At 53.2% G+C, this 27,550-nt stretch overlaps 1 protein-coding gene and 1 pseudogene across 2 annotated transcripts; both read left to right on the forward strand.

Moving 5' to 3' along the window:
- The first annotated feature begins 413 nt into the window (after window positions 1–413).
- Window positions 414–26,916, forward strand: VDAC1 (voltage dependent anion channel 1). 2 transcript variants are annotated; one of them, XM_055142699.1, is made up of 9 exons: window positions 414–531; window positions 11,686–11,758; window positions 12,433–12,482; window positions 13,165–13,317; window positions 13,418–13,470; window positions 18,664–18,891; window positions 23,114–23,264; window positions 24,394–24,451; window positions 25,922–26,916. In XM_055142699.1, exons 2-9 carry the CDS (start codon window positions 11,692–11,694, stop codon window positions 26,011–26,013), a joined length of 852 nt encoding a protein of 283 aa, XP_054998674.1. In that variant the 5' UTR covers window positions 414–531; window positions 11,686–11,691; the 3' UTR covers window positions 26,014–26,916. The 2 variants fall into 2 exon arrangements, with proteins under 2 accessions (XP_054998674.1, XP_004609920.1); XM_004609863.2 differs by lacking the exon at window positions 414–531 and adding an exon at window positions 624–764.
- On the forward strand, window positions 25,704–25,830 carry LOC129406134 (U2 spliceosomal RNA; annotated as a pseudogene).
- Window positions 26,917–27,550: the final 634 nt, after the last annotated feature.

The raw sequence follows: 27,550 nt of genomic DNA on the forward strand, positions 1-27,550 counted from the left end.
AGGTTCTGAAAACGGCTGCCTAGCACCTGGGTACCGGGAAACACCGCCGAGGACCTGCAGCACAAGCAGGGCTCTCGGCCTTTTCTCTGGGCCGGCTGCTCTTCCCTGGGGGCCACAGTCGAGGGTCCCGGGCGCAGGAAACTTTGTATCGGGAGTCGGAAGCGGAGGAGCAACAATGTATCCGCGCTGCCTCCACAGTCCGGGTTTCCAGCCAGAGCACTTAGCCCACCACGGCTCCGCTCTGGGGGACCCGGGTCCCTGCTTACAGCAACTCCCAGGGGGTGCTGCCGAGTGATGTCTTTGCACCCGGAGACCGAGCCGTAGGCTCCGGAACCCCACGCGCCTTTTAACCAAGGGTTCCGCAGAGCAGTGAATCGCTGCGGACGGCCCACACGCGTGTTCCTGCGCACGCACATCAGCCGTCCACGTCTGGAGAACGCCGCCCTGCGCTCGGGCGCACGCGGGGACCCCACGTGCCCGCACTCGCCCCTGGCACACGCGTCCGCGGAGGGCTCTGCGGGACGCAGGAAGGTAAGTGCGCGGCGAGCGGGCCGGGGCGCCGCATGCGCCAGGGCTGGGGCGCGGGCCGGGCCGCGGGCCGGGCAGGGCCTGGGGGCGGAGCTCGGCGGCCGGGCGCGCCGGGTCGGGGCGGGTCCGCGCCGCCGCCGTCCGCGCCGCCCCGCCCCTGGCTCCGCCACTCGCTCCGTTCCTCCCGCTGCAGCCCCCGCCGTAGCCGCCGCGGAGCCCGCGCCACCACCTCCGAGGTAGGCGCAGCGGGCAGGGGCCCGGGCGTGGCGGCGTGCGCCCCAGATCGCCGGCCGGGTCCCCGGGGGAGTTGAGGGGGAGGAGGAGGTGTGGGGGTGGAGCGGCCCAGGGCCTGGGGCCCTGCCCGGCCCCGGCGGGGAGAGCGGGAGCAGCAGGCCTCGCTCGTCCGCCGCGGGCAGAGCAGGCCGCGCGGGCCGGCGCCGAGCGGCCCGGGCCGGGAGCGGGAGGCCGGACATCCGGAGGTGCCCGCGGCTGGGGCCCGGGACCCGTGGAGACGCGCGGAGTGAAGGGCAGCGGCCGCCGCATGGAGGCCAGGCCGGCCACAGGTCTAGGTGACCTTCCCCGGCGGCGCCCTCTGGCCCTGGATCCATCGTGCGTGCGGCAGGCAGGGACCCGGCCGCCACCCCTGTCCGCCTCGCCGAGCCCCTTGACCCGCGCGGGCCGCGCTGTAGCCCCGGGGAGGGACGCTTGTCCCCGCCGGGGCCCTGCACCCCGAGCTTTGCTAGCCCGGGCCGGCCGCGCCGGTACTCGCCCTGCACTGTGCGCGCGTGCCAGCGCCTTCCGGGCGGAACGGGAGCCCCGGAGACGACTTAGGCCGCAGGGCCTCACGCCCCGGCCTGGGCAGCGGAGGTTAAGGGGTACAAAAAGGAGGCCTAGCGGGGAGTGGTGTGGCCTTCAGGGCCCCAGGAGGGATCCCTGGTTCATTCGCTCATTCATTCACCAAATGCAGGAGCTCTGTCTTGGGAGTTGGGGCTCCCGAGGCCTTAGGGACTTGGCCAAGGTCACCCAGCTGCCATGATCCCAAGCCTCGGTTTTTTCATCTGTAGGATGGGAGTAGTTGTCCCTCTTTGTCGTTGAAGCACGAGTGAGCATCTGTGTGTCCGGCTTTGGGCAACTTTCCGGATTTTTCAGGAGACCGTGGGGGAGCCCGTGGGAAAGGCGTTTTAAGTTATTAGAAGGACAAGGTCAGGCTGGAGCAGCAAGTTTGAACCTCGGCACTGGCCTGGACGGTCTGTTCTGCGTGAGGCTCTGACTTTAGGCTCTCTCCCTTCTAGATGGGTCAGGATACCTTCATTTCCCCCTGTATGCTGTTGGCCCGGCCTGGGCGGACTGCCCAGCCCCGTGTCCATTCTCTCCACCCCAGCCCTGGACTGAATTCCTACAGGGTCAGGCCTAAGCCCTTGCGGGGTTGTCTTGGCTGCCACCTGGCCCCCAGCAGGCATTTGAGAAGGGTCTGCGGGGGTGAGTACACTCTTGCTTTTTATGGACGAGTCGCGCACCCTGTTGCCAGAGGGATAGTTTTACCGTTCCGGCGTGTGGCTTGTCCTCAGTGCTCATGAAGTATTTGTGGGATTAGTGAGTAGGCAGAGTGGGGTGGCTGCGGGCTCTGGCCATTGTCCTTCTATCCTGGATATCTGTTTTGAGGGGCCCACACAGCACACCCACTTCCGGAAAACAGGCGTGCCTCGCAGACCCACAGATATTGAGAGAGTGGCAAAATTGTTGCCGAGTTTGAAGCAATTGCTTTAAGCACATTGCGTTTTGCCTCCTTCCAGCCCTACTGTGACTTTGTGAGCCCCGTGGGGAACTTGTAGAACTGGTGTTTCTGGAATTGAGGGCCCATTTGCGAGGATTGTCCTCCCTTCCAAGGGCCTCTTCCCTGGGCACTGGTGGGTGGGTCCTTGGTCTCTTCTGGATGAGTCCTGAATGAGAGAGTGCTCCAAGGTGGGTGGGCTGGGAGGGCTGCGGAGGGCACCCGCTTCCTTTCCTTCCTGCTTCTCTGCAGGGACTGTTTGTAGATACTGACATGGGGCAGCTCAGGGGGAGCCTTTCACGGAGGAATTGGGCCTCTGATCCCATTGGACACCTCTACTGCTAGCGGTCACCCTCTTCCGGGGTTCTGAACTCCACCCTGGCCTTGATGGAACTTTCCAAGTGTGCCATGTTGGGTGGGAGGGATTCACAGGCCTTTGTGGGGTGGTCACCCCACTCTCAGGATGCTTGGAGAGTCAGGGACTAGTGTGTGTTCCCCCCCCCCCCCCACCATGGGTGCCCGGGGTCACTACTGGCCTCTTCACAACTTCACAGGACCCGAGTGCATTGCTCATTTTACTGCTTACCTTGGGGTGGGAATGCAGGGGGCGCTGTAAGCCTGTCCCTGGAGAACAGATTTTACTGCTGCTGCCCAGCTCTGACAGGGCCCAGAGTGTCTCATTTGTAGTTCAGCTCACTGTCTTGTGCATCAGTTTTTCTCCTACAAGTGTGATTTGAGCCACTGGAGATGTGGCTCCGTTGTAAAGCACATGCAAGCACAGGCCTCATGTATGTGACATCTTGAGCTTCATCTCTGAAACATCCAGGAAAAGAAAAATCAGGGCTCGAGAAATGGGTTGATGGGCTGACTGCGTGCTCTGCATGTGTGAGGCCCGGGTTCCCTACCCTGTACCCCCTGGCCCCCCTGAGCAACATAGGGTATGGTTCCAAAACAACAGCTTTTAATTTAATGCTGTTAGTGTGGGAGCCACACCTGACAGTGTGCAGAGGACCGGGGTCACTCTGGACTGGGGTCTGCCAGAGTACTGGGGTACCCTTGTACCTGCGAGCGTACGCCCCACCACTGAGTCCCTGTGTGCACGTGCGTGTGGTTGTGTGTGCAGTCATTTGCTATTGAGGGCCTGCTCCTGTCGGGCTTCATCTGTGTGTTGAGACCCTGAGCCCACCGTCCCAGCCCTGAGTGAGAGGTCTGCCGCTTCTGGAAAGTTCCCCAGGCCAGGAGGTTTGAGCACACAGTGGAGCTGAGCCGAGACATGGGACAGGGCCTGGCCACCCTGCTCTCCTCTCCCACTTGCATTTGCTGCTCCAAGGACTGACCACTGCAAGGAGTTCCTGGGTGCGGCTTCCTGTGGGAAGTAGAGCGACGAGTTGTTCTTTCCCGCCAGGGCGAGGGCATTTGTGCATGGCTGGCTGCAGGCTGGCTCTTGGGCATGGCGGTCTGGGGAGTCACACACGTCTGTTGGGTGGACGGTGGTGCCGGGATATCTTTGGGAAGGGTTGGCTTTCTGGGGACATGGTGGGACACATTCTTTCAGGCCCTGGCTGGGCGTGCTCTGCCTGCGAGTACCTCATTGTGGTCGGGGAGGACTCTGGACCCTGAGATCCAGGGTGACCTTTTGGCCCCCTGCACAGCAGCCAGCATTATAGAAGGAGTTAGATTCCATGCAGCTGTCCTGTAGATCTTGCAGTGCTTGTGGCCCCCTCGTGGGGACCCTATCCCTGTGCTAAAGGCTCTGTGCTACAGTCTCATTCCATGCTCAGCCCAGAGCTGCAGGGAGTCGAGGTGCTGACAGGTGGGGACTTGCCCAAGGTCACACCCAGAAAGCAGCGGAGTAGGATCCACTTGGCCGGCGAGTCCACCTGCCTGTGTAGTTTTTACCCGTGGGGTGTATCTGGCGGCCGGCCAGGCTCTGGGGAACTTGAGGTGCCTGAGGTGGGGCAGGAGCCTTGGGGTGCACCTGGGACCCAGGTCTGGACCGGCTGCCTTCTTTTTTTGTTTTTGGACCACATCTGGCAATGCTCAGGGGTAACTCCTGACTCTGCACTCAGAAATTACTCCTGATGGTGCTCAGGGAACCATACGGGGTGCTGAGGGTTGAGTCTAGGTTGGCCGCATGCAAAGCAAATGCCACACTTACTGTCCTGTTGCTCCGGCTCCTGACCTGCTGTGCTCCAGCCTGGGCCTTCTCTACTTCATAGATGGTGCCCCCACAGCAGCGACACTCTTTTTTTTTAATTTTTTTTTTCTTTTTGGGTCACATCTGGTGATGCTCAGGGGTTACTCTTGGCTGTGCACTCAGAAATTACCCCTGGCAGTGCTCAGGGGACCATATGGAATGCTGGGAACCGAACCCAGGTCAGCCGCGTGCAAGGCAAACACCCTACCCGCTGTGCTATCGCTCCAGCCCCAGCAGCGACACTCTTGAGCCTCAAAGAAGGTGTGCTGGCGGTGACCCAGCTCACAGGGAGCTTAAAATAGAAGTAACACGTGGAAAGCTCTGCGTGTGTGTTTGCTGACCTAGGAGGAGTACAGTGTGTGTGTGTGTGTGTGTGTGTGTGTGTGCGCGCATGTATGCATGTTTATGCTGAACCAGGAGGAGTACAGTGTGTGTGTATGTGTGTTTATGTTGACCAAGGAGGAGTACGATGTGTATGTGTATATGTGTGTATGCCGACCCAGGAGGGTATAGACTATGTGTGTGTGTGTTTGCTGCCCCCCCCCACCTTACGGATTGCAGAGCATGTATATGTGGGGTGTGTGTGTGTGTGTGTGTATGTGTTTGTGTTGTTTTCTGCCCTGGGGATAGAGGTACAGAGTGTGTGTGTGTGTGTGTGTGTGTTGACCCAGGAGTAGGGATTCGGAGAGTGAAAGAGTGAGTGTGTGTGTGTGTGTGTGCGCGCGTGTGCATGCACGTATGCAATTCTGCAGGCTGTCTGGCTGCCTCCTGCTGAGGAGTGCGGGGTGCAGAGCTCCCAGAGTTCCGGCCCCGCACCCTGGCTGGCAGAGGCAGACTGGTGCTGGCAGGGGCTGCTGTTTGGCGCAGTGGAGCTGCCTTCGCTCTGATTCCTGGCTGGCCTGATGTTCTCCTCTAGGCCGCCCCAGCTCTGCCCTGACAGGCCTTCTAGAAGGCAGTAGGGAAACTGTCCCACAAGTCTCCCTCGCTAAGGGGGGCACCGTGGGAACTGTAAGAGGGGGGGAGGGGTTTCTTGGTGGGTCTGCAAGTTCCCCTAGGGCCATCAAAGCTGGTGCAGAGGAGTCATGAGTGTACGGAGGGTGGGTCCACACTCCCCTGGGCCTGTGTGTGATGGGGAGCAGCTGGAACTGGGGGAGATCTGGAGTGTGGGAGGGGCCTCTTGGCGGGAGCGGGGCCGTGGGTGGGTCGAGAATGCTGCCCAATTCAGAGGAGCCTCAGTACCCCAACCTGAGTCTCACCCCCACCTTCCTCGTGCCCATGCCACTTGGCTGACCCCAACCCTGAGTGCCTGGACAACAGCCTGAGTTGATCTGCAGGAGGAATGTGGGTGCAGGGGGCCTGGTGGAAGACAGACTCCCTCCTCCATGGACGTGTGCTCCCGTGCCCACCATCCTGTGTGACTTGCCGAATCCTTGCAGCAACGTGGGCAGGAAGGCGCTGTCGTTACCCATGTCTCAGAGGAGCAGAATGAAACCGCGAGTGCGTGTGCGGGAGAGGGCCACCAGCCCCCGCTCCCGCCTGCCTTCCCCAGGGTCTGTGCTCTCCCCTCTTCAGTGGATGACTCTGCACGGCAACCTGCATGTCCCCTCCTTGGAGGGGAAAGGCTTTTGAACAGGTGCCTCCAGGTGACCTTTTGCACACTTAGCACAGCAGGGCCGGCTGCCTCCTCCTTTTGGTTGGGCACAGGGTGTGGATGGGGGTCATCCGGTGTGAATGTGCTTCCCACAGGCCCTGTCACCTGTGTGGTTTGAGTCTTCGACTCAGCGCAGGAGGCCTCTGTCTTAACCTTCTGTTATAGGGAGACACGTTGCAGACATGCAGATGGGGTTTCAGAATTTCTTCCCTTTTTGAAGTGGGGGCATTTGGGTCACACCCAGCAGTGCTCAGGGCTTGCTCCTTGCTCTGTACTCAGGGATCACTCCTGGCAATGAAGGGGGCACCATATTTGGTGCCAGAGATTGTACTAGGCTCGGCCATGGGCAAGGCAAATATCTTGCTCCCTGTACTAGCTCTCCAGGTCAAATTTTTCATTCTTGAATAAGCACCTTAAACACTGGTGAAGGGCAGTAAAAATGGGATTCCCTGTTTTAACCTCCTTTGCGTTCCCAAAACCCGAGGCTGCCATGATCAATATGTTGGCTTTTCTGCCCCACTTGCCTCTCCAGCCTTGCAGGGCCTCGGATGTGTGATGTGTCTCTGCGAAGGTTACCCTTGCATTCCACAGCCTCGCACATCTCCTTGACTTGCTTTTTTCATCTTACCGCATCATTGTTGTGTTCTGCCTTCATGTATAGAAAAACCACCAAATTCCCTTTTGACTCTCAGGTGCACTCCTTAGTTTGCAAATGCCTTCATTTGGTTGTTATTTTCTGTGAGGGTTCACGCCAGGGCCCCTCCAGGTGATATTTGGTGTGGCAAGCACGCAGTGCCAGGGATTAAGCCTGGGGGCTAGTTTGTCCAAGGCAGTTTCTCTACTTCTGTTGCATCCCAAGACATTTTGTCTTTTTCTAATTTAATTTTTCGTTTTGTTTTGGAGTCACACCCAGCGATGCTCAGGGGTTACTCCTGGCTCTGCACTCAGGGATTCCTCCTGGCGGTGCTCAGGGGACCACCTGGGGTGCCAGGTATGGAACTCAGGTCAGTTGCATGCAAGTCAGAGACCCTCCCTGCTATACTGAGCCCTTGCCTTAAAAAAAAAAAATGCTCAGGGCCTATTGTTCCTTGCTCTGTGTTTAGGAATGACCCTGGGCTGTGCTCAGGGTGCCTATGTGGTACCAGGGATTTGAACCGCAGTCAAGGCAAGTGCATCCCCTCCTGTAATATGTCTCTGGCAGCTACTTAAATAAAAACTAAAATTTGCGGGGCTGGAGCAATAGCACAGCGGGTAGGGCATTCGCCTTGCACGCGGCCATCCCGGGTTCAATTCCCAGCATCCCATATGGTCCCCTGAGCACTGCCAGGAGTAATCCCTGAGTGCATGAGCCAGGAGTAACCCCTGTGCATCGCCGGGTGTGACCCCCCCACCAAAAAAAAAAAAACCCACAACCTAAAATTTGCTATTGGTGGATATTAAGAATGTCTCTGGAACCTATGTTAGCAGCCCTGCTATGCTCGGCACCCTGTGAACCCATGTTTGAGTACCTTGGCACTGCTGTGGAGGTGGGTTCTGAGCCTAGGAATGACTTCGAGGATTAGTGTATGTCCACTGAGCTTTGCCTGGGTGCTTCCTTCAGAAGGGAGCACTGGACATAGTTTGATGTGAGAGGGTGTGATTGCCCGCCTGCAAGTAAAGTGTATCATTTCATTGTTTACCCCTCCCCCCACTTTTTTTTGTTTGTTTGTTTTGGGCCACACCCAGGGGTGCTCAGGGCTTACTCCAGGCACTTCAGTCACTCCTGGCGGGGTTTGAGGGACCATATGTGATGCTGGGGATTGAATCCAGGTTGGCTTCCTGCAGGGCAAATGCCCTACCTGCTGTTTGTCCTGCCCTTGCCTTACCGCTTCTTGAGTGAGACATCCTTGTCACTGTCCAGTGGTTTTTCTGGGCCCTTGGAAAAAGTTCACGCTCAGCTTTGATTGAGTCAGCGCACTTCCAAGGTGCCAAGTTTCAGGACTGTGCCCATGAGCTCAGTTATCTTTAGGCTAAAATGGGTTTGAGGGTGCCAGTGGCCCCACCCCGGGGAAGCCGCCTCTCCTGCAGAGGGAGCTCCCGGTGCTGGCTGCACTGTCTTTTCCGGAACCTTGCCACTGTGCGTCAGGGCCCACGTTTCTGTTCTGGTTTCCCCGCTTATGAAACCACCGATGCTCCTTGGATGGGGCAAACATTCCCGTGGGACACCCGCCCTGCTTGACCATGGTATTGGCACCCTCTGCTTTTCCAGGGCTTTGGATACGTGTGTGCCTGACGGGCCCCAGGAGGCTTAGAATTCAAGGCAGTGGTTTGGGGGTGGCTGTGTGTGTTTGAGGGGTGGGAATGGGGGCGCAGTGAGCAGAGCAGCTGTCACTGGGATGCAGCTGATGAGTCAAGGCAGCTCTGTCCCACCCCACCGGCCTCGCTGCATGCGGTTATGTAAGTGTCACCAGCCCCGGGCCTGGGCCACTCGCTCCCCTCCCAGCCTCCAGCCTGCGCTGGGTTTTCATTGCTCAGCTGGACTGGAGCTTGCACAATCTGCTCAAGGACAGCCAGGGGAAGGGAAGGTAGGCTGGGGCGGTGGAGGGGAACCAGGCCTCCCCTCTGCTGCTTCGAGTGATGGATCAGTCCTTCTCAGTTAGGGGTGCCTTTGGGCAGGTCTGCCCCTGCACCCACACTTCCCTCTCCCCGGTGGGGGTGTTTGTTCCCCTCTTCCTGCCGAGTGCCCAGTGAGGCTCCTCAGGACCCGGGGGTAGCTGTCCCCAGACAGGTGAGCACTTGGGAGCAGACCCAGGTGGAGGGAGCAGCCAGGGCCAGGTTTCGGCCTCCGAGGGAATCGCAGGCGGTGTGGAGAGAAAGTCGGGTACCTGATTCTCCAGAGTCCAGTCCTGGATTGAGAAAATACCAGAGCAAACGGTTGTTTTGACCGACAGGTTGTTCGGGAAGCAGGTTGGGAACCAGGTCGTAAGAACTGCAGGATGGGCATTTCATGGATGCTGGGGTTCTGTTTGGGTGGTGCAGGGGTGGGGGTGGGGGCAGTGCCGGGAATTGAACCCAGGGCTTTCCTACCCTCCTCTGCCAAGGCTGAGCCACATCCCTGGATTCTGTGTGTGAAGTTGCAGGAACCTTAGTGTCTGGGAGAAGCTGCCCGAGGTCCGGACCTTTCATCTGTCCTGTCAGATGCAGGCCGCAGGAGAGCGGCGGCAAGAGGGAGATGCACAAAAGCAGAGTCAATCGAGGGGGTGGTCTGGGGCAGAGAGGGCGTGCTGCTTCAGGCCTGGCAGTGGCCGGGCCCTCAGAGCCCCGCCTGCTGCCCGAGCGCCACGGCCTCGTGCTCTGATCTGCTTGGTGCTGTGGATTTGGGGCGCGGTTTGCTGCGGGAGGAGGGTTCGCTAGAGTGGTCTCAGGTTTGGGGATGATCGCGGAGAGGGCATTGGGGAGATATTTGATGCTCGAGCTGCGAGTTCTGGGAGGTGGGTCTTGGCGATGGGGAGGGTTCCTGGGAAGGTCCTGTCCCTTCCTTTCCCCAGGGGGATGGGTGTGTGGCCAGCTGGGGAGGGGTTGGGGATCTGTGATCCCACCTTACGTTTGGCAGGGTGGAGTGCCATGGCTCAGCCTTTGATCCCAGGGCGGCCCCCTCACCCCTCCTTGGCTGGAGCCCCCAGTGAACGGTTTCCTGCTCTGTCTCTGGGTGGGCATACCAGAACGGGAGTCCCCAGACTTGAGGGAGCCAGCAGGGACATCTTGGAGCAGCATTTCCCCATGACCGTGGCCACCTTCCAACCCATTTCCTTCCGGTGGCCCAATGTCCAATTGGTTGGGCCACAGGTCTTGTGCCATGACCCCATTTACATGGTTTTCACCCGTGGCCTGTTGGCATATTTTGGGCCCCCACAGGGGTTCAGTTGAGAAAAATGACTAGAGGACACTTTCCCCGGGGCCTCTGGGACCTGACTCTCACGGGGACTAAGCTGCCCACAGCTCCCATCTGATCCTGTGCAGGAAATGACAACTGCAACAAAAATAGGGCAGCGTAAACAGCTCCCCAGGCAGCGCGCACACTCGGATGCAGTAGTCCAGAAGGGATTAGTAAAACCTCTGAGAAAGGCAAACTGGGGCCTGGTGTTAAAGCGGCGCCGGCTGGAGCGGCTTCTCTCTGGCTTCTCTCTTGGGGAGTGGAAAGCCGGGCTCCTTCCACGTCTGAGTCAAAAAGGCCTCAGGATCTCAGCGAGAACCACTGAGGAATGAATAAGGTCACACATGTCACTACTCATTTGGGCACCTACCAGGCAGGGATGGGTTTTGTGCGTACAGGTGTGGGTCGATGTGACTGTCCTCATGGGTGCTGGGCTTCTGGCTACTGGAGGGTCATGCTCGTAGCGATGGACAATGTAGAGAGGGTGCCTTCTGGTCCTGGTTGCCTCCTGGGCATGCCTCATGTGCCCTACACCGAGAGGCTCTTAATTCTGTGTATCCAAGAATTTGGGCAAGGGCAATTTGGTTTCTTTATAACTACTTTGAATATTCAGGTTTTTTTTTTTTTTTGCAGCGAGAGGGGGTGTGGGGGATGGGTTTTGGGTTTGGGTCAGATACAGCTATGCTCAGGAGCCGGTCCTGGTTTTACTCAGGAGTGACCCCTGGTGGTGCTGGGAGGACCCTGTGTAGTGCTGGGGCTGTGAACCAGACTGGGTAAGCGCTTTTACCCCTGTGCCGTCTATCTAGCCCCCTGAAATGTTGAATACAAGCTGTTGACAGGCCTCATGGCCCGTAGCAAACAGAAATAAAGGCATGAGCATGCCACTCTGGTCCTGCACACCTCCACCTACATGTGCGATTCCTCCTTTCACTCGAGAATTCTCTCTGCTCGCTTGTAAATCTTCCTCGATAAAACTATTACTTCACTAACAAGAAGATAATAATCACATTGGCATTCAAAAAGAGTTGGGAAACTTGGGGACTAGGGAAGGATGGCCGGTTTTCAGTCTTGTGAAATGGTAGTTGCCAATTAGGCTTAAGGTGTCTCTTGGAGAAACACGATCCCGTGAAAGCGCATTCCCCTGAAACGCCAAGGTTTTGTCCAAGTGGGGAGTCCCTTCTTCTGGCATTTAGAGGTGCCCCATGAATATGGAGAATAGTGTGTCTGAGAAGCTCTCTGGTTTTTGTTTAGTGCATCTGACGGCCTAGCGTTGGGCATTTTGAAAGGAGATACTGTGTGCTGGTGAGAGCCCTGTAATCCAGTCAAGTAGCCGGCTCATGGGAATGTGTCTTTGACAGTTAACTCGTTCAACAAATATTTACTGACTCCTTTTTGATTTTGTGCGTGTGCTGGTGTTGGTTGGCCAAGAGGTCAAGGCCAAGCTGCTGTCAACAAAGACTTAGGGGGTGTCAGGAAAAGGAAACCTCCTCACCTGGCAGGGGAAGAACCAGGAGCTCAGTGCTAGTGATTTTATGGGTTGTTAATTACATCTAATCACTTTTATTGAAAGAAAAGCAGTTTCCCTAATTACCAAGGTATTTATTCTAGGGCTTCTTTTATTGTAGCAGAAGATGGCTGTGCCTCCCACGTATGTCGATCTTGGCAAACCTGCCCGAGATGTCTTCACCAAGGGCTATGGTGAGTGGTGCCCCAGGGCCCTGCTCCCAGCTCGGGGGCTGGGCATGGGGGCTGGGGGGCTGGGTAGGGGGTTAGTGTGGGGAGGGAGGGGAGGGAGGGTTACCCTCCACAGTGATGGCGGCTTGGCTCAGCCAGCCCTCAGCACGTTCAGTGCAGAGGCTGAGCCCTTGGTGCTGGGCCCGGGTCCCTGGCTGCTGCTGTGCAGGCGAGCGCGCCCGCGTGCTGTCTCTGCCCCCTCCTTGCTGGCTCTGCCGCGCTCCGGCAGCTCTGCGCATGCGGTGGCACCCATGTTCTAAATTTAGCCGGTCCTTGGGCGTGTGCCGGGCTGTCGGGCTCCTTCACAGACCCCTGGGAATGCAGGTGGGGCTCAGGTGGGGCCTGGGCCCGTTCCATTCGGCAGTGTTCCCAGGCAACCGCACTGCACACCCAGGCAGGCTGGGCCGGGAGAGGCAGCCCACCTCTCTGTTTTGTTTGGGGACTGTATCTGGGAGTGCTGGGGCTCCTTTTAGTGTGGAGTCAGAGATAGGTGGTGCCGGGGACTGAATCCGAGGGTCCAGGATGCAAAGCAGGAGCGTTAGTCCTTCAAGCGTCCCCCCTGGCGTGGGAAACAGCTGTCCTGAGGCAGTCGCTGTTCTCATTACTTGGTCTATTGACAGTTGTCTTCTTTCTTTTAGGGTTTGGTTTAATAAAGCTCGATTTGAAAACAAAATCTGAGAATGGATTGGTAAGTTGTTGAGCCCCGAGGAGCAACGCTGGTCCCAGGAAGAACTGCCACGTGCGGGGCGGCTGAGTCTCACAGAGGCTCCTGTTTGGCTTGTGGCAGTTTTGGGGTGTCCCCTTCATTGTATATCCTCTGTGGGATGGGTGAGGGGTGACCATAGCCCGCAGCCCCCAGTTTGGCAGCTGTGACTAGCACGGGGCAGACATCCTTGTGTTTCTGATTTCACACTTGACCTGTGTTCAATAATGCCACAGAGTTGTTGGCAAACGAAACAAAGCAAGACAAAGCAAAGTAGTGATGCCCTTTAAATTGTGCTGCAGTGATTGTTGGGAGAAGCTCGGGGGTGGAATTCCTGTTGAGTCGTCTTTGCTGGAGGCTTTTGCTCTGCGCTGTGCTGTGAGTGGGCCGGAAGTGGGGCGGCCTCTGGGGACTGTCAGGAGTTTGGGGTAGGAGGGAAGAAGGCTCCTCCCAGGAGCAGTTTCTCCTGGGATGCCTGTAATGAGCCATCTGCTTCACCCCTGCACTCGCATATCTGATTGGGTTCTAGGGGACTCTGCCGCCCCTCCCCCCCACACACATCTAGGCACAGACTCTTGCATCGAGGAGTGGACTGTCAATTTGGGGGTGGCTTGGTGCCCTGTGAAGAGCGTCCTGCAGGCCCCACGACTTCCTATCTCCTTTCTAGGAATTTACAAGCTCAGGTTCCGCCAACACAGAGACCACCAAGGTGACAGGCAGCCTGGAAACCAAGTACCGGTGGACCGAGTATGGGCTCACGTTCACTGAGAAATGGAACACGGACAACACGCTAGGCACCGAGATCACCGTAGAAGACCAGGTACCGGGGGGCATGCATGGGAGAGGACCCCTGCTTGAGCCCACAGCTGCAGCCCAGCCCCTGGCACTAACTCTACTGGCAATTTTTCTTTTTTGCTCAGCTCGCACGTGGCCTGAAGCTGACCTTTGATTCATCCTTCTCTCCAAACACTGGGTAAGTGTCTCGGCTCTTTGCTCCACCAGGATGCGGCCATTCGCTGCTTTCTTGGAGGGGGGGCAGGGTCCGGGCTCAGTGGGGGATGCCATTTCCTCTGAGTGTGACTGCTGGGGAGGTGGCAGTTGGGTGAAGTGTGGAAGCACTGCTGGGCCAGGCGGCTGCCAGCCCCATCTTTCAGTCCTGGAGTGACCTTCCTGCAGCTTCCTGTCCACTCACAGCAGACCCGAGGTTCCTGAGGCCGCACTTCATTGCCCCGGGACTCCAGCCAGGGACACAAAAAGGCTTGAGGGTGCATCCAGTGTGTCTGCTCCTTTCATGGTGGCTGGGAAGAGTTACCTGCCGCTGGGGCTGGGGAGCTGGCTCACAGGGCTGAGTGTGCTTACTTACATGCAGGAGCCCCGGGTTTGCTGTCCGGCACTGCATAGTCCCCTGAGGGGGCTTCTGACCGAATGGACTCAGGCTTTTTTGTGAGTTGCATTTATGGACGGTCCAAAGGCCATTGCCACATGTCTTCAGACCCGCAGGCATCCTGCAGGGATAAGAGAACTTATCCTGGGGGCTGGAGAGATAGTACAGCTGGTAGAGTGCTTGGCAGACTTGGGTTTGATCTGCAGCATTGCATGTGATCCCCTTGAGCACTGCCAGGAGAGCAAGCTCTGAGCATCACTGGATGTGGCACCCCAAACCGAGAGAGAGAGAAGAGAAGAGAGAAGAGGAGAGGAGAGGGGAGGGGAGGGATGGATGAGATGAGATGAGATGAGATTGCCATCTAGGGATCCTCTTTAGGGCAGAGGGCTTGGACATATGCCCATATCCTTGAATGTGCTGCCCTGATAAGGCATACTTGGGAATTCATAAAGGACTTCCTGCTTTCAGAGTTCTCTAGGCTATGCAGGAATATACATAAAAGAAAGTAGTGTGTGTGTGTGTGTGTGTGTGTGTGTGTGTGTGTGTGTGTGTGTACAGGGGGGTGGGGGGATAGGGGGAGCAGGGGCATACCCAGTAGGGTGTTCAGGGCTTACTCCTGCCTTTGTGCTGAGGAAACACTCTTGGCAGTGCTCGGGGGACCACATATGGTGCCAGGGATCAAATCCATGTTGACCATGTGGAAACCAAACATCCCTCCTGCTGTACTTCCAGTCTGACTCCATTTTTTAAAATTTACTTTTGGTTATGTTTTACTTTGGGTTTTTTTTTTTGGGGGGGTGACAGCTGACTGCTCAGGGATCACTCCTGTCAGTACTCAGGGAACCATTTGGGCGAGGTGATCAAACCTGTGTTTGCCATGTGCAGGGCAAACGCCCTACCCACTGTGCTGTGTCTCTGGCCTCTTGATTTACTTTTAATTAATTAGTTTTTCTTTTTTGTTGTTGTTGTTTTGCCACACCCAGCTGTGCTTAGGGCTTACTTCTGGCTCTGCTCTCAGGAATCACTTCTGGTGGTGCATAGGGAACCACATAGGATGCCAGGGTTTGAACCCGGGTCAGCTGCATACAAGACAGCTATGGCTATACCATGGCTCCAGCCCATAATTTGGAAATTAATGTATAAATTAATGTATTACCATATATAAGCACTGTTGCTCAAATTGCATGTGTGGATCCCTTATACCCTTGACCTGGCTTCCCCTAATGTGCAGGCGTTACATAACTATAACCTGATCATAGGCAGCGGATTAATGCTGATGTCATGCTGGTACTAACCAGTCTGTGGTCCTCCTGGTGCCTTATTTCTGGTCCATGCCTCGGTCCAGGAAACTGCCAGGTTGCCTTTGTCTCCTGTGGTCTGGGACGGTGTCGTCTAGCTCTGTCTTTCACGACCTTTGCACTTTTTGGATTACCAATTAATTTGTCAAGCCCTTCAGCGTGGATGTGTTTCTTCCTCGTATTAAACTCAGGCTGCATAGTTTTGCCATAGAGGTGCTATATTATGTTCTTCATGCACAATGTCCAGAGGTATGTGTGCCTTGCTGTGCCGCCTTTCTGGTGACTGTCACTTGCGTCACTGGGTTAAGTAGTGTCTGTCAGGTTCTTCTCTTTTCTTTTTGTCAGTTGTGAGTATCTTGGGGGTGTTCCTTTGGCACTACCAAGTACTTTATTTCCTGTACTTTGAATCATGAATATTAGCATTCCTTGGTGGTCTGGCAATAGTGTAATACTTGGCAAATAGTAGCTTTCTTTTTCCGTCATTCTTATACGTACATTAGTATGTATAATGAAGAGAAAAACTCCGCCTTTCCCTCTATTCGTATTAATGTGAATTCATGGGCATTTGTTTCATGGGTTGTAGTTCACAATTTGAGTTTATTTGGATACCCATTGTCCCAAATCTAGGCTTTGGGGGTGCTTCAAGTCAACATCCTGCGTACTTTGTCATGCCCCTCTTTGAGTCCTTCTTTTGAAGCTGTTCTTGGCTCATCTTCCAGTTGCTCTTGCCCACTTGTAAGGTTCTCCAAGGAGCCCTGAAACCTTTTATTGAAGAACGATAAAAGTGTTTATTTTTTTATTTTTTTATTTTTTGATAAAAGTGTTGAGAAACCAAGCTTGTGACCCCAGAATGCACCTATTTTGAGAGGCCTTTGGAGAAAGTTTTGAGGATGTGATGGAGATTGGAAAGGAAAGCAGCTTTCCAAAGTGACTGAGGGCATTAGCCAGGGAACGATCCTTGATGGCTGGGAGGAGCCGAGCATGGACCACATCTGGATGATGTTCCAGGGCTTGTCTCGGGACTGGCAGCTGCACTGAGGATTGACCTCAGAGAAAGCCAGATTGTGAAACACAAATGGGGGCCTTTCCTCGCTAAGTTTGCACCATTATTTTAATAGCAACGGAAAGCCCCACTGATCGTTGAAAAAGGGAAAGTGCAGAAGGTGGGGAATGTTGCATTGGATCAGAAACCTGAGCGAGGCTTGGTCCTTTCTCCAGGACTGCTGGGCCGCTGGCCAGGGTCCTGCACGGGGGCTGTAGGTAGGTTTGCCGCATGCCATGTGCTGTTGCGCACCGCTGCTCGTGGGCCTTGTCACATCTTGGTCAACAGTAGCTTTTCATCTGGTAGTTTGGAGAGTCCCGATTCCCCTCCCCTGCCACTGTTTGGGGTTGGGGGGTGGCACGCCTGGCGGTTACTCCTGGCTCTACCCTCAGGGATCAATCTTGGCAGGGCTTGGGGGACCCTATGGGCTGCTGGGGATCTGCTGTGTGCAAGGCAACAGCCCTCCCCGCTGTGTACTGCTGCCCTTGGCCCAGTATTTGTTTGTTTGTTTGTTTTTGGGTCTGACCCCCTCGATGTTCAGGGGTTACTCCTGGCTCTGCACTCAGGAATTACTCCTTAGCAGTGCCCAGGGGACATATGGGATGCCGAGGATCAAACCGGGCTCAGCCCTGTGCAAGGCAAGCGCCCTCCCCACTGTACTATTACTCTGTCCCTTCCCAGGCTCAGGCTCAGTCTTAGCAATGCTCACATTGTCACCCAGACCCTCTTCTGCTGAGTAGCCCCAGTAGACCATGAAGGCAGTGAAGTATGCCTCACCACGTTCAGTTCACATCACGCCCTGTAATCAGCTCTTTTGAAGGTTCACAACCGGTGGTCCCCAGGGGCGACTCTGCCTGTGTTCTCAGGCGTCACTCCTGGCAGTGCATGGGGGTCCAAATGCGGTGCCCGGGACCAAACTGGGGTCAGCTGCATGCAAGGCTGCACCTTACCCCTTATGCCACCTCTCAGGTCCTGTAAGCAGGTCTTTGAGCAGCTCTGGGTCCCACTGGCAGGGAATGGTGTTGGGAGCCCCGCTTCTCGGCCCTGGGGAGGCAACTGGAATTGAAGTGTGAGTGAGGTGGGCTGGACATGGCAGAATGCAGCTTACTTGTGGAAAATGTCCACTGGGTAGGGGGACGACATCAGGAACAAAGTCTTGAGCTTTCTTTGATAGCTGTAATCTTGTTCCACACGGTGGATTTCCAGTGAAAGACATGATGGAGGCATGTTTGCAGCTGATTTCACTCTCTGGCCTTTCCAATTTCCATCAAATCCTCAGAATTTGCCTCAATGGCCTTTTGAGGCAGTCAGGGTCCAATTACACACAGGCCAGAGGAGCACCTCCAGTCAGCCTTGCAAATCATTCTGGCTTCTTCATATTTGACTGGCTCTTGTCCAACTCACAGCCTCCTGGGCCCCCAGGAACTCAGGAACCCAGGCTCCACATCGGTTCTCTGAGATACGGCTGGGGATCCCATGGATGCTGCACTGTCAGGTCTCTGGTCTGTCCCAGCTACACAGGATTGTTTGAATGGTTCATTCACTGACTGCGCAAACTCCATGAAGGAAAAGCCGTCTCGCTGTTGTGTTCCTGCGGATGGGGTCTGGGATGTGTTCATAGGCTAAGTGAGAAGCTGCTCCCCTCCTGCAGAGCTGCTGCTGAGGCTGCCGCCGTCCTGTGGGAGCCAGCCCGGCTGCAGCCAGGGTGATGCAGCAGGTCCCACACTGCTGACTTTCCTCATCCTCATTGCGTGGTGGCCCTTTCTCTCCCTAACCCGCGTGCGGAGGCTCCTCCGTGCAGCTCGGGGAGCGGCAAGTGAGAGCAGAGTGCACCGTGCTTGCTTCCTAAGCCTTTCCCACGGTGATGTCCTTATTTCATCACTGTGCCGTTGCTGCCAACTGGATTCCCCGAGGAAGGGAGGTTACATTTTGCCCTCGATGGATGGCCCAGCAGTTGCTGATGAGAGCTCTGGGCCTGTCTTTTGGCCTCTGACCTTAAATAAGAAAGCCTATTTACAATGGGGCTTAAAAAATTTTATTTATTTATTTATTTATTTATTTATTTATTTATTTATTTATTGGCCACATTCAGTAGTGCTTAGGGCTGACTCATGGCTCTGTGCTCAGGGATCACTCCTGGTGGTTCTGGGGTTCCATATAGGGTACCGGGGATTGAACCTGGGCCAGCCCTTGTAAGACAAGCACCTTGATATACTAGCTCTCTGGCCCCTCCCCCCCATTTTGTAAAAGATTGCTTCCCCCTCCCTCCCCACTTCTTGGGTTTTGGGCCACACCCAGGAGTGCCCAGACTGACTGCCTCTTCGCTCCGTGCCAGGCAAGCGCCCTCTTCACTGCACTCTTGCTCCAGCTCTCACTCGCGTTTCTTGGCTATGCACCAACACAATTCGCTTCTGATTTTAATTGTAATCTCTTTTCCCTCAGGAAGAAAAATGCTAAAATCAAGACAGGCTACAAGCGGGAGCACATCAACCTGGGCTGCGACGTGGATTTCGACATCGCTGGGCCTTCCATCCGGGGCGCCCTGGTGCTGGCCTACGAGGGCTGGCTGGCCGGCTACCAGATGAACTTTGAGACTGCCAAGTCACGCGTGACCCAGAGCAACTTTGCGGTCGGCTACAAGACTGACGAGTTCCAGCTTCACACGAACGTGTAAGTGTGTGTGAATATGGGTGTGTCTGGGGCAGGGGGCGGGGATGGGGGGGTATCATGATTTTTTTTTCTCCCTAGGCTCAGTTTTTAATCCTTGTGAGTGAGTGTGTTGGGAATCAGAGGGCCCAGTGGCTGCTAGTCTTGTCCTGTGTCCTGAAGAGATGTAGGTGCTTTCTCTCTAGGAACAGTCAATATTGTCACTGGCACACCCACCGTGACCGGGGAGCTTCCACAGGGTGTGCTGTTGGGCAGTGGCAGTTTCTGGGACATTGGAGCCCTTTGGTTTTATTGGTTTTGGCCATTCCTGGCAGTGCTCAGGAGTAACTCCTAGTTCTGCACTCAGGAAATCACTTCTGGCATGCTCAGGGACCATATGGGATGCTGGGGATCGAATTTGAATTCTGGTCAGTTGCATGCAAGGCAAGTGTCCTCCCCACTATAATTATCCCTTTGGCTTCCTTTTTTTTTTTTTTTTGCTTTTTGGGTCACACCTGGTGATTCAAAGGGGTTACTCCTGACTCTGCACTCAGCAATTACCCCTGGCGGTGCTCAGGGGACCATATGGGATGCTGGGAATTGAACCCGGGTTGGCCACATTCAAGGCAAACGCCCTACCCGCTGTGCTATTGCTCCAGCCCTCTCATTTCTGATTTTAATTAAGAAATGAGGGGGCCAGAGAGATAGTATAGTAGTTAATGCGCTTCCCTTGCACATGATTGACCTGGGTTCATTCCCTGAGCACCCACCCCCCATATGGCCCCCTGAGCACAGATCCAGGAGTAATTCCTGAGCACTGCCAAGATTAACCCCAAAATAAAGACAAATGAAATGAAACAAGGTGTGGAGAGAGGAGTCCAGGGAGACAGCTCAAAGGGCTGAGGAGATGCTTTGCATGCAGGAGTCTCCGGTTCGGTCTCTGGCACCGCATGGTCCCTGACCATCTGTCTCTAGAAGCCACCCCCCCCCCCCCAGCAACACGTTGAAAGTTGTGCCCCTGAGCACCATGGGGTGTGACCCTAAAACAAAGCGAACAAAAGAAATGGGAAGGTTGCTTTGTCTCTGCAGAGTAGTTAGAGTCACACACAGATTGTTCTCTCTGCAGGATGGAACTTTAAACCACTTTTTAAACATTGGGCAGCAGAGTGAGGGAAGGAGATAATTACAGGCTACATTAGCAGGCGCCTTTGTCATTCCACTGGAAAATGAAAGTTGAGCAGTGATTTTGGTTTTGGGTGACTAAAATTTCCTCCGTGACAATCCCTTTAGACTTGTCCCAAAACCTGGAAACATTTTACCAAGTCTCTTTCCTTCCACTAGAGGTCACTAAAGAGGCGACTTCTTAAATGGTTTCAGTGTTTAGACTGGTAATATTTCATAATACTTATTTCAAGGGACATTTATAATTATTAAAAAGTGCTGAGTATTCTAAAACTAAAAGGTCACAGGAGGGAGGGAGGAAAACTGGAGACATTGGTAGGGAATTTGCACTGGTGAAGGGGAGGGTGTCAGAACATTGTATGATTGAAACCCAATCCTGAACAACTTTGTAACTGTGTATCTCACAGTGATTCAATAAAAGAAAAAAAAAACCCTCACAGGAAAATTATAGAGGTGGAAGGTCCAGTGGTCCCCTGGTGGGGGTGCGGGGGGTTGGCCTAGGCCCATTCTATACCCTCGGTGTGACGGGTGCGTAGGTGATGGGCACTCTGCTTGTATTGAATTATACAAGATGAGACCAAAAGAAATGATGTGAATTGACCAAAAGTAAAATACGAGAAAGTCATTGCAAAGATACCACAAACATAGCTGTCTTTGGATTTGCAATTGTGATCAAGGGATTAGAGCCATTGTACAGCTGGTAAGATGCTTGCCTGAGTTCGCACCCCTGACACCCATATGGTTCCCCAAGCCGTGCTTAAGAAAGACCCCTGAGCACAGAGCCCGGAGTCAGACCAAGGCATCTCCAGGTGTGGTCCAAAACCAAACAAATGAAACTTTTAAACTGGGTTCGAAAGCTCACAGGCTCTGCATTTCTGCTGGCAGTGCCCCACGTGCTGAAGCAGGGCTTGCTACTACTTTATGTCAAATGTACAAGTGAGGGGAAAGAGGCCGGAATCAGTCTGGTGTGTCTAGGAGAAAGACAGGCGTTTGCATGACTGCATTTCATTCCTTGCATCCCCCCTCCCCCAACACCTTGGTGCTGGGAGTAGACGCAAGGCCTAAACAGAGCATACACTCAGCCACTGAATACAGCCCAGCCCCTCATTTGTCCTCTTTACTTTATTTTTATTTTTTTGGGCCATACCTAGCAATGCTCGGGGCAGCTCCTGACTCTGCACTCAGGAATTACCTAGTGGTGCTCAAGGGACCAAATGGGGCTCTTGAGATCGATCCTGGGTCGGCCACGTGCAAAGACAAACAACCTTGCCTGTTGTACTGTCTATCTCTTCGGCCCTCATCTCTCCTTTTAAAAAAATGTTATTTGGGGCTGGAGTGATAGCATAGTGGGTAGGGCATTTGCTTTGCACACTGCCGACCCGGGTTCGATTCCCAGCATCCCATATGGTCCCCCGAGCACCGCCAGGAGTGATTCCTGAGTGCAGAGCCAGGAATAACCCCTGTGCATCGCTGGGTGTGACCCCCCCCAAAAAAAGAAAAACAAATACGTTACTCCCACCCCCTGCCCCCACTTCCTTTTATTATTGTTGCCGTCCCCAGGGGCTTGCACATACCTGGCTGTGGTCTCACTGCAGGGGATGGGGTGTTCCTGCACACTGGGCCATGGTGCCCATGGATCTTGCACTGCTTCCGTTGGGTGCTTGCTTTGGCTTATACCTCTTACTGAGGTGCTGGCCACAAATCGCTTATAGGAGCCAGGGATCCCAGATAGCATAGCTGCCAGCCTCCAGGATCCCACTCTGTGCTTGTGGGACCCCTGGGGTTTGAACTCATAACCGTACCCTTGCGAGACAGGTACTTTGGCCTTTATGCTACTCTTCCTGCCACCTCCCCCCTTCTTTTTATGCAAGGTGAAAATTTTGCAATACAGCAAGTAACTCCTTGCAAAAACCTACCAGACCATAGGGACTGTGAGCAGATGGAGGGTTGGAAATCAAAGGGGTGTTTGTTTTGTTTTGTTTTTAAATTTTGGGCTACACTCAGAAGTGCTCAGGGCTTCCTCCTTGGCTCTGCACTCAGGAATTACTCTCCTGGCATTGCTCAGGGACTCTTTGGGATGCCAGGGATTGAACCACGGTCAACCACATGTAAAGCAAGCACCCTTCCTGCTGTACTGTCGTTCCAGCAATAGGGGGAGCTATTTTGCAGTGGCCTCTCCTCCAAGAGGCTGGGTCAGTCCTGACCTCACTAGTGCTGTGAAGGGCACCTGCCTTCTGAGGGTCACGAGTGGCTCTGCCTTCCTGTTTCTGGCTGATTTTCTCTTTCATTTTCACGATAAAAGCATGTGTAAAGGAAGTAGCATGAGCAGCAGCAGAAAGAAATCACTTGACATCCAGAAAGTTCACTGTCCTGTTGGCTAATTCCGGTTCAAAGACTATTTTGGGAGTGAATTTTAGGTTCCATACAACCTGGGCAGCTAACTGGCCGCCTCAGTTCCCTGTGAAGGTCTAATAACTGTGTTCTGGGTCTGGAGAGATAGTACAGCGGGTTGGGCGTTTGCCTTGCATGTGGACAACCCAGGTTTGATCCCCAACATCCTGTGTGGTTGCCCCCTTCACCCGGAAGTAATCCCTGAGGGCAGAGACAGGAGTAACCCTGAGCATCACTGGGTGTGACTCAACCCCCTTCCCCCCATAAAAAACATTTATAGCCCTGTTCTTCCTGAGCCTTCCCAGCCTGGAGTCTGTTCCTTTCTTCACAGTCTCCCCATAATTCGATTTCTGCTTTCAATCAGTTCAGTCCATTTACAAGGTCCTTGATCTCATGAGACAGGCAAGCCCCTACCCCTACTCACCTCTCACCTTCCTCTTCTGTGGTTTTTTTTTTTTTTTTTTTTTTTTTTTGCTTTTTGGGTCACACCCAGCGATGCTCAGGGGTTACTCCTGGCTTTGCACTCAGGAATTACTCCTGGCAGTGCTTGGGGGACCATATGGGATGCCAGGGATTGAACCCGGGTCGGCCGTGTGCAAGGCAAACGCCCTACCCGCTGTGCTATCGCTCCGGCCCCTCACCTTCCTCTTCTGTGGTTTTTTTCTTTTTGCAGAAATGACGGGACAGAGTTTGGTGGCTCCATTTACCAGAAGGTGAACAAGAAGTTGGAGACGGCCGTTAACCTCGCTTGGACCGCAGGCAACAGCAACACTCGCTTCGGCATAGCAGCCAAGTATCAGATCGACCCCGATGCCTGCTTCTCGGTGGGTGTCTGCTGATTCCATTCCTGGAATGAACTGAAGGTGTTGGGCAGCCGAGGCACTTGCCCAGGAATCTGCAGAGGGTGAAGTGCTGGGCCTGGACCAGGTCAAGGCTACACTGTTCCTTCGCCTCCTTCCACCAGTCCCCATTCCATGGCTGCAGATGGAAGGGGGCTTAGCTTGAACCCTAATGTTTTTTTTTTCTTTTTTTTCTTTTTGGGTAACACCTGGCAATGCACAGGGGTTACTCCTGGCTCTGCACTCAGGAATTACTCCGGGTGGTGCTCAGGGGACCATATGGGATGCTGGGAATCGAACCCGGGTTGGCCGCGTGCAAGGCAAATGCCCTACCCGCTGTGCTATCGCTCCAGCCCTGAACCCTAATGTTTTCTCTTGTTTTAAAATTGTAATTAAGGTAACACGGTTACAATAGTGTTGATGTTTATAGGGCTTTTTTGTGTGTGTTTTGGGGGCAATCATGGGGTTTTGAGTTCTCGTAAGGCAAGCACCTAACTAGCTCTCTGGCTCCAGTAATAACTTGGTTTTGACTGAAACATTTTGGTGGGAAAACATTTGAAAAAGCTGGCTCTGAATTTCCCTTCTAAGGCCTGGCAGCTAAAGTGGACATATTTCGTATTGAATTGAGTGAGTCCCCTCACCTCCCCTTTTTAAAAAATTTGTCTTTTCAGCCACACTCAGGGTGGTACTTACTCCTGGCTCTGTGCTCCGGGATCCCTCCTGGCGGAGCAACGTATGCGGAGCCAGGGACTGAGCCCAGGTCATTCATGTGCAAGACAAGCACCTTCACCGCAGTCCATCTCTGCAGCCCTGAGTGGATCCCTTAAAGGAGGCTGTCATGAAGAAAGAGAATTTGATTCTTTCTTATTTTAGGCCACACCCAGCTCTGCGTTTGGAGGTCACTCCTGGCAGGTCCCAGGGACCATTTGGTGGGGTGCTGGGGATTGAACCTAGGTCAGTCATGTGCAAGGCAAGCGCCTTACCAGCTGTACTATCTTTCCAGCCCCAAGAATTTGGTTTTGAAGTTTAAAGTTGATTGATTATTTCACTGTTTGGAAAATGGAGGTGTGAAGAACTTAACATGTTCCCTCTGTCTTGTTCTTTTCTTCTCTAGGCTAAAGTGAACAATTCCAGCCTGATAGGATTAGGATACACTCAGACCCTAAAGCCAGGTATGTGTTCTTTGTGTAATGCTCTTGTCTTAAACACACTGAGAATCTGGCTTGCTGCTTTATGTTTATTGTTCTCAGGTGCCTGCAAGACACATTGTAGATGGGCATCTGTAAAGGTTTCTAGTGAAATGTTAATCAGGGAGTGCAGAGGCATTCTAAAGCATGCGATGAGACTCAGAGAAGCAGGGAAAGGGCAAGATTGCTGCAGAGACACTTTTGTTAAATTCCATATATCCCTTTTTCTCTTGTGAATTGTCAGAAGTTAGAAACAACAAAAGCAAAAGGAGTGAGTCCACACTGTAGAAGTTTATTTGCGCCCACCAAGAAGACAGGCCATGAATGGGAAACATTTACACCAAACATGGAATGCGACTTTGGGTGTATGGCGAATATTAAAAAAATTTTTATTCTTCTTGTGGAACCAGGGATCAGACCTTAGGCCTCACACACGCAAGGCAAATGCTTTATATCTGAGCCACATTCCTGAGCCCCAGGGGAGTGTTGCTTTAAAGCAGCTTAGATAACAGGGAGACCCTGTTGTGCTCTCTGCACAGAGATCGGTTAGAGCCTAGGAATTTCCTTATAGGATAGGCAGTTGGTCAGAGGTGACCTCATATCAATTTTGGGAAATGGATTAAGTTGTGCTCATGATTTCCAAAGTCATAAGCAAGAAAAGACCCAGGTCAAGTTAGTCTTGCAAAATAAGCTAAATTAAGATTTGCTTGTATAACAAAACTGGTTTTGTCTGCTCAGAGGATTCTCAAGGCTGGTTTCCATTTGTCTATTGTTATTACCAGCACATAAGATCTGCTGCTTATTTCTGGCAGGTTCTCAAAACTGGCTTGCAAATCATCTTACTATAAAAGAACTTTGAGATTGGAACACTGGCTTGCAGGTTTGCCCTGCAGAGTTAGTGCGGCCAGACCAGGGTGTGTTAGAGCAATAGGAGATAATATTTCCCCGGAGTTATTTTTGTCAAGTTGGACCTTTGAAACCTCAAAATCTAAGATTACATGGTGTTACAGCAAGCTCCTCTAGCTAGGGTCAGTAACAGAGAGAGAGAGACAGAGAGTGTTTATGTGTGGATGATCTGTGCAGTGTGTGTGTGTGTGTGGGGGGGGGGGTCCCGGAGAGAGACTTGCAGTAGCACCCATGGAGAGAGGGCAGGGCAGGGGGTATCGCACACAGTGCACCTGCACTGACTGTAGAGTAATGACGGTACTTGCTCACCCCAGCTCAAATGGTAGCAAGTATTGCTTCTCGGCCTTTTGGCTAAGATCAAGTGTAGTATCAAACAGTAACAAGTCACAGGGATTGAAGGGCCCTGTGGCTTGGCCCCTGCTGTGTATTTTGCTGTGTGCCTCAGCGGCAGTCCTCATCAAGCTAACCTTTCTTCTCTTTTCTTTCTCCCACACCCCTCCCTCTGTTCTTCCCGGTCTGCATCCTCTCCTCCCAACCCCCTCCCCATAGGTATCAAACTGACACTGTCAGCTCTGCTGGACGGCAAGAATGTCAACGCAGGTGGCCACAAGCTTGGTCTAGGACTGGAATTTCAAGCATAAATGAATACTGTACAATCATTTAATTTTAAACTATTTTGCAGCATAGCTACCTTCAGAATTTAGTGTACCTTTTAAATGTTGTCTGTCTGGGATGCAAGTATTGCTAAATATCATGCTAGACCTCCAGGTTCAAGATGATTCAGCTTTAAGGTGTTACCCTTTCAGAGGTACAGAAAAATCCAATTCCAAAAAAAAAAGGTCCTTTCAGCTGTAGACTTGGGGGCAGGGAGGAGGAACTTGACAGCCCCTCTAGAGATGTCAGGTTCCTTTTTTTTTTTTTAATCTAGAAATGGCTGCAAGTGGGAGCTGATCATACATAGACACTGTAAATGCTTGTTGACTAAATGAATGAAATTGTGATTTCCTGAGAATTAAACCTTGGTTCCCTGGCCTAATCATGGAGTGGCTCAATCTGAAGTTCGATGATGTGTACAGATTCATCTGAAAGGGACATTTTTAGGCAGATCTTCGTGACCCGCGTCCACCCCAGCCCATCACCTCCTTTACACCAAAAGTAGTTGCAGGGTGTGGTAACTGTTTCTTCTGTGCCATTTTGGGGTGGAGAAGGTGGATGTGATGAAGCCAATAATTCAGGACTTATTTTCTTCTCACGTTGTGGTTTTTTTCACCCTCGCGCCAGACTATGAAACAGCTTCAGAGAGCTCCAGCTGTCGGCTGGGAAGAGCTCTGTGACCAATCACACGGGGCGACCCCCGGGATCTCAATTGGACTCTTGGGTTGTATCTTCGACACTCAGTTTTTTTTTGGGTTTTTTTTTTTTTTTTTTAGCATTTTAATGGGTACATTTTAGAGTCTTCCATTTTGTGTGGAATTAGATCCTCCCTTCAAATGCTGTAATTAACATCACTTAAAAATAAAACTTGAATAAAATATTGAAACCTCTTCCTTCTGTTGTCTTGGTAAGAGTTTAAGTAAAGCGTAAGTATAAGTGGTGGGATAACAGCATTGGTTTAGACTTGTCTTTCAGCTCTTATGGGGTGTGTGTATAGGATTTTCAGTTTTCTGTTGCTGCATTACACATTACCCAAGGCAGAGCTGAGTGGTAGAGCACATGCCTTGCATGTTCAAAGCCCTGGGTTGCATCCCTGATAACACAGAACCCCTCCCAGAAATGATTCCCCCCCCCATTCTGCTGGCCTCAGTATTTGTCAAACTGTCTTACCAAATTTATAAGTATCTGCTGCCATTTCAAAGAGAATTTTGGGGCCTAGGAGGGCCTGAGTGGTATATTCAAGAATTAGATACTTGATCTCTAGGATCTTGAGCACTACAGAGTTTGGCCAACAACAACAACAACAACAAAATTGGGATGGGGGAAGGGAGCCACTGAGGTTTGTTGAATTGAAAAGAATTGGGCACATAACGGGGATTGGGTCCATTCAGTCAGATGTCAGGTATTATGCTAGTCTTTTGAAATTCACTAAGGACCCTTAGTGTGAGGGCATATTTTCCTTGCTGTTTGCATAGGAAATTTTATGTAGCATGTCAGAATATTGTGCAAAATGCCTTGAGTTCG

Source organism: Sorex araneus, chromosome 6 (genome assembly GCF_027595985.1).
Source record: "Sorex araneus isolate mSorAra2 chromosome 6, mSorAra2.pri, whole genome shotgun sequence".
In the NCBI taxonomy this organism is placed as follows: domain Eukaryota; kingdom Metazoa; phylum Chordata; class Mammalia; order Eulipotyphla; family Soricidae; genus Sorex; species Sorex araneus.

Coding starts and splice junctions, on each gene's coding strand:
- VDAC1 (XM_055142699.1), top strand. CDS start 11,692: ATGGCTGTGCCTCCCACGTATGTCGATCTTGGCAAACCTGCCCGAGAT. Junction 13,471..18,663: donor TCCTTCTCTCCAAACACTGG/GTAAGTGTCTCG, acceptor CTTTTCCCTCAG/GAAGAAAAATGCTAAAATCA. Junction 18,892..23,113: donor TTCCAGCTTCACACGAACGT/GTAAGTGTGTGT, acceptor TTCTTTTTGCAG/AAATGACGGGACAGAGTTTG.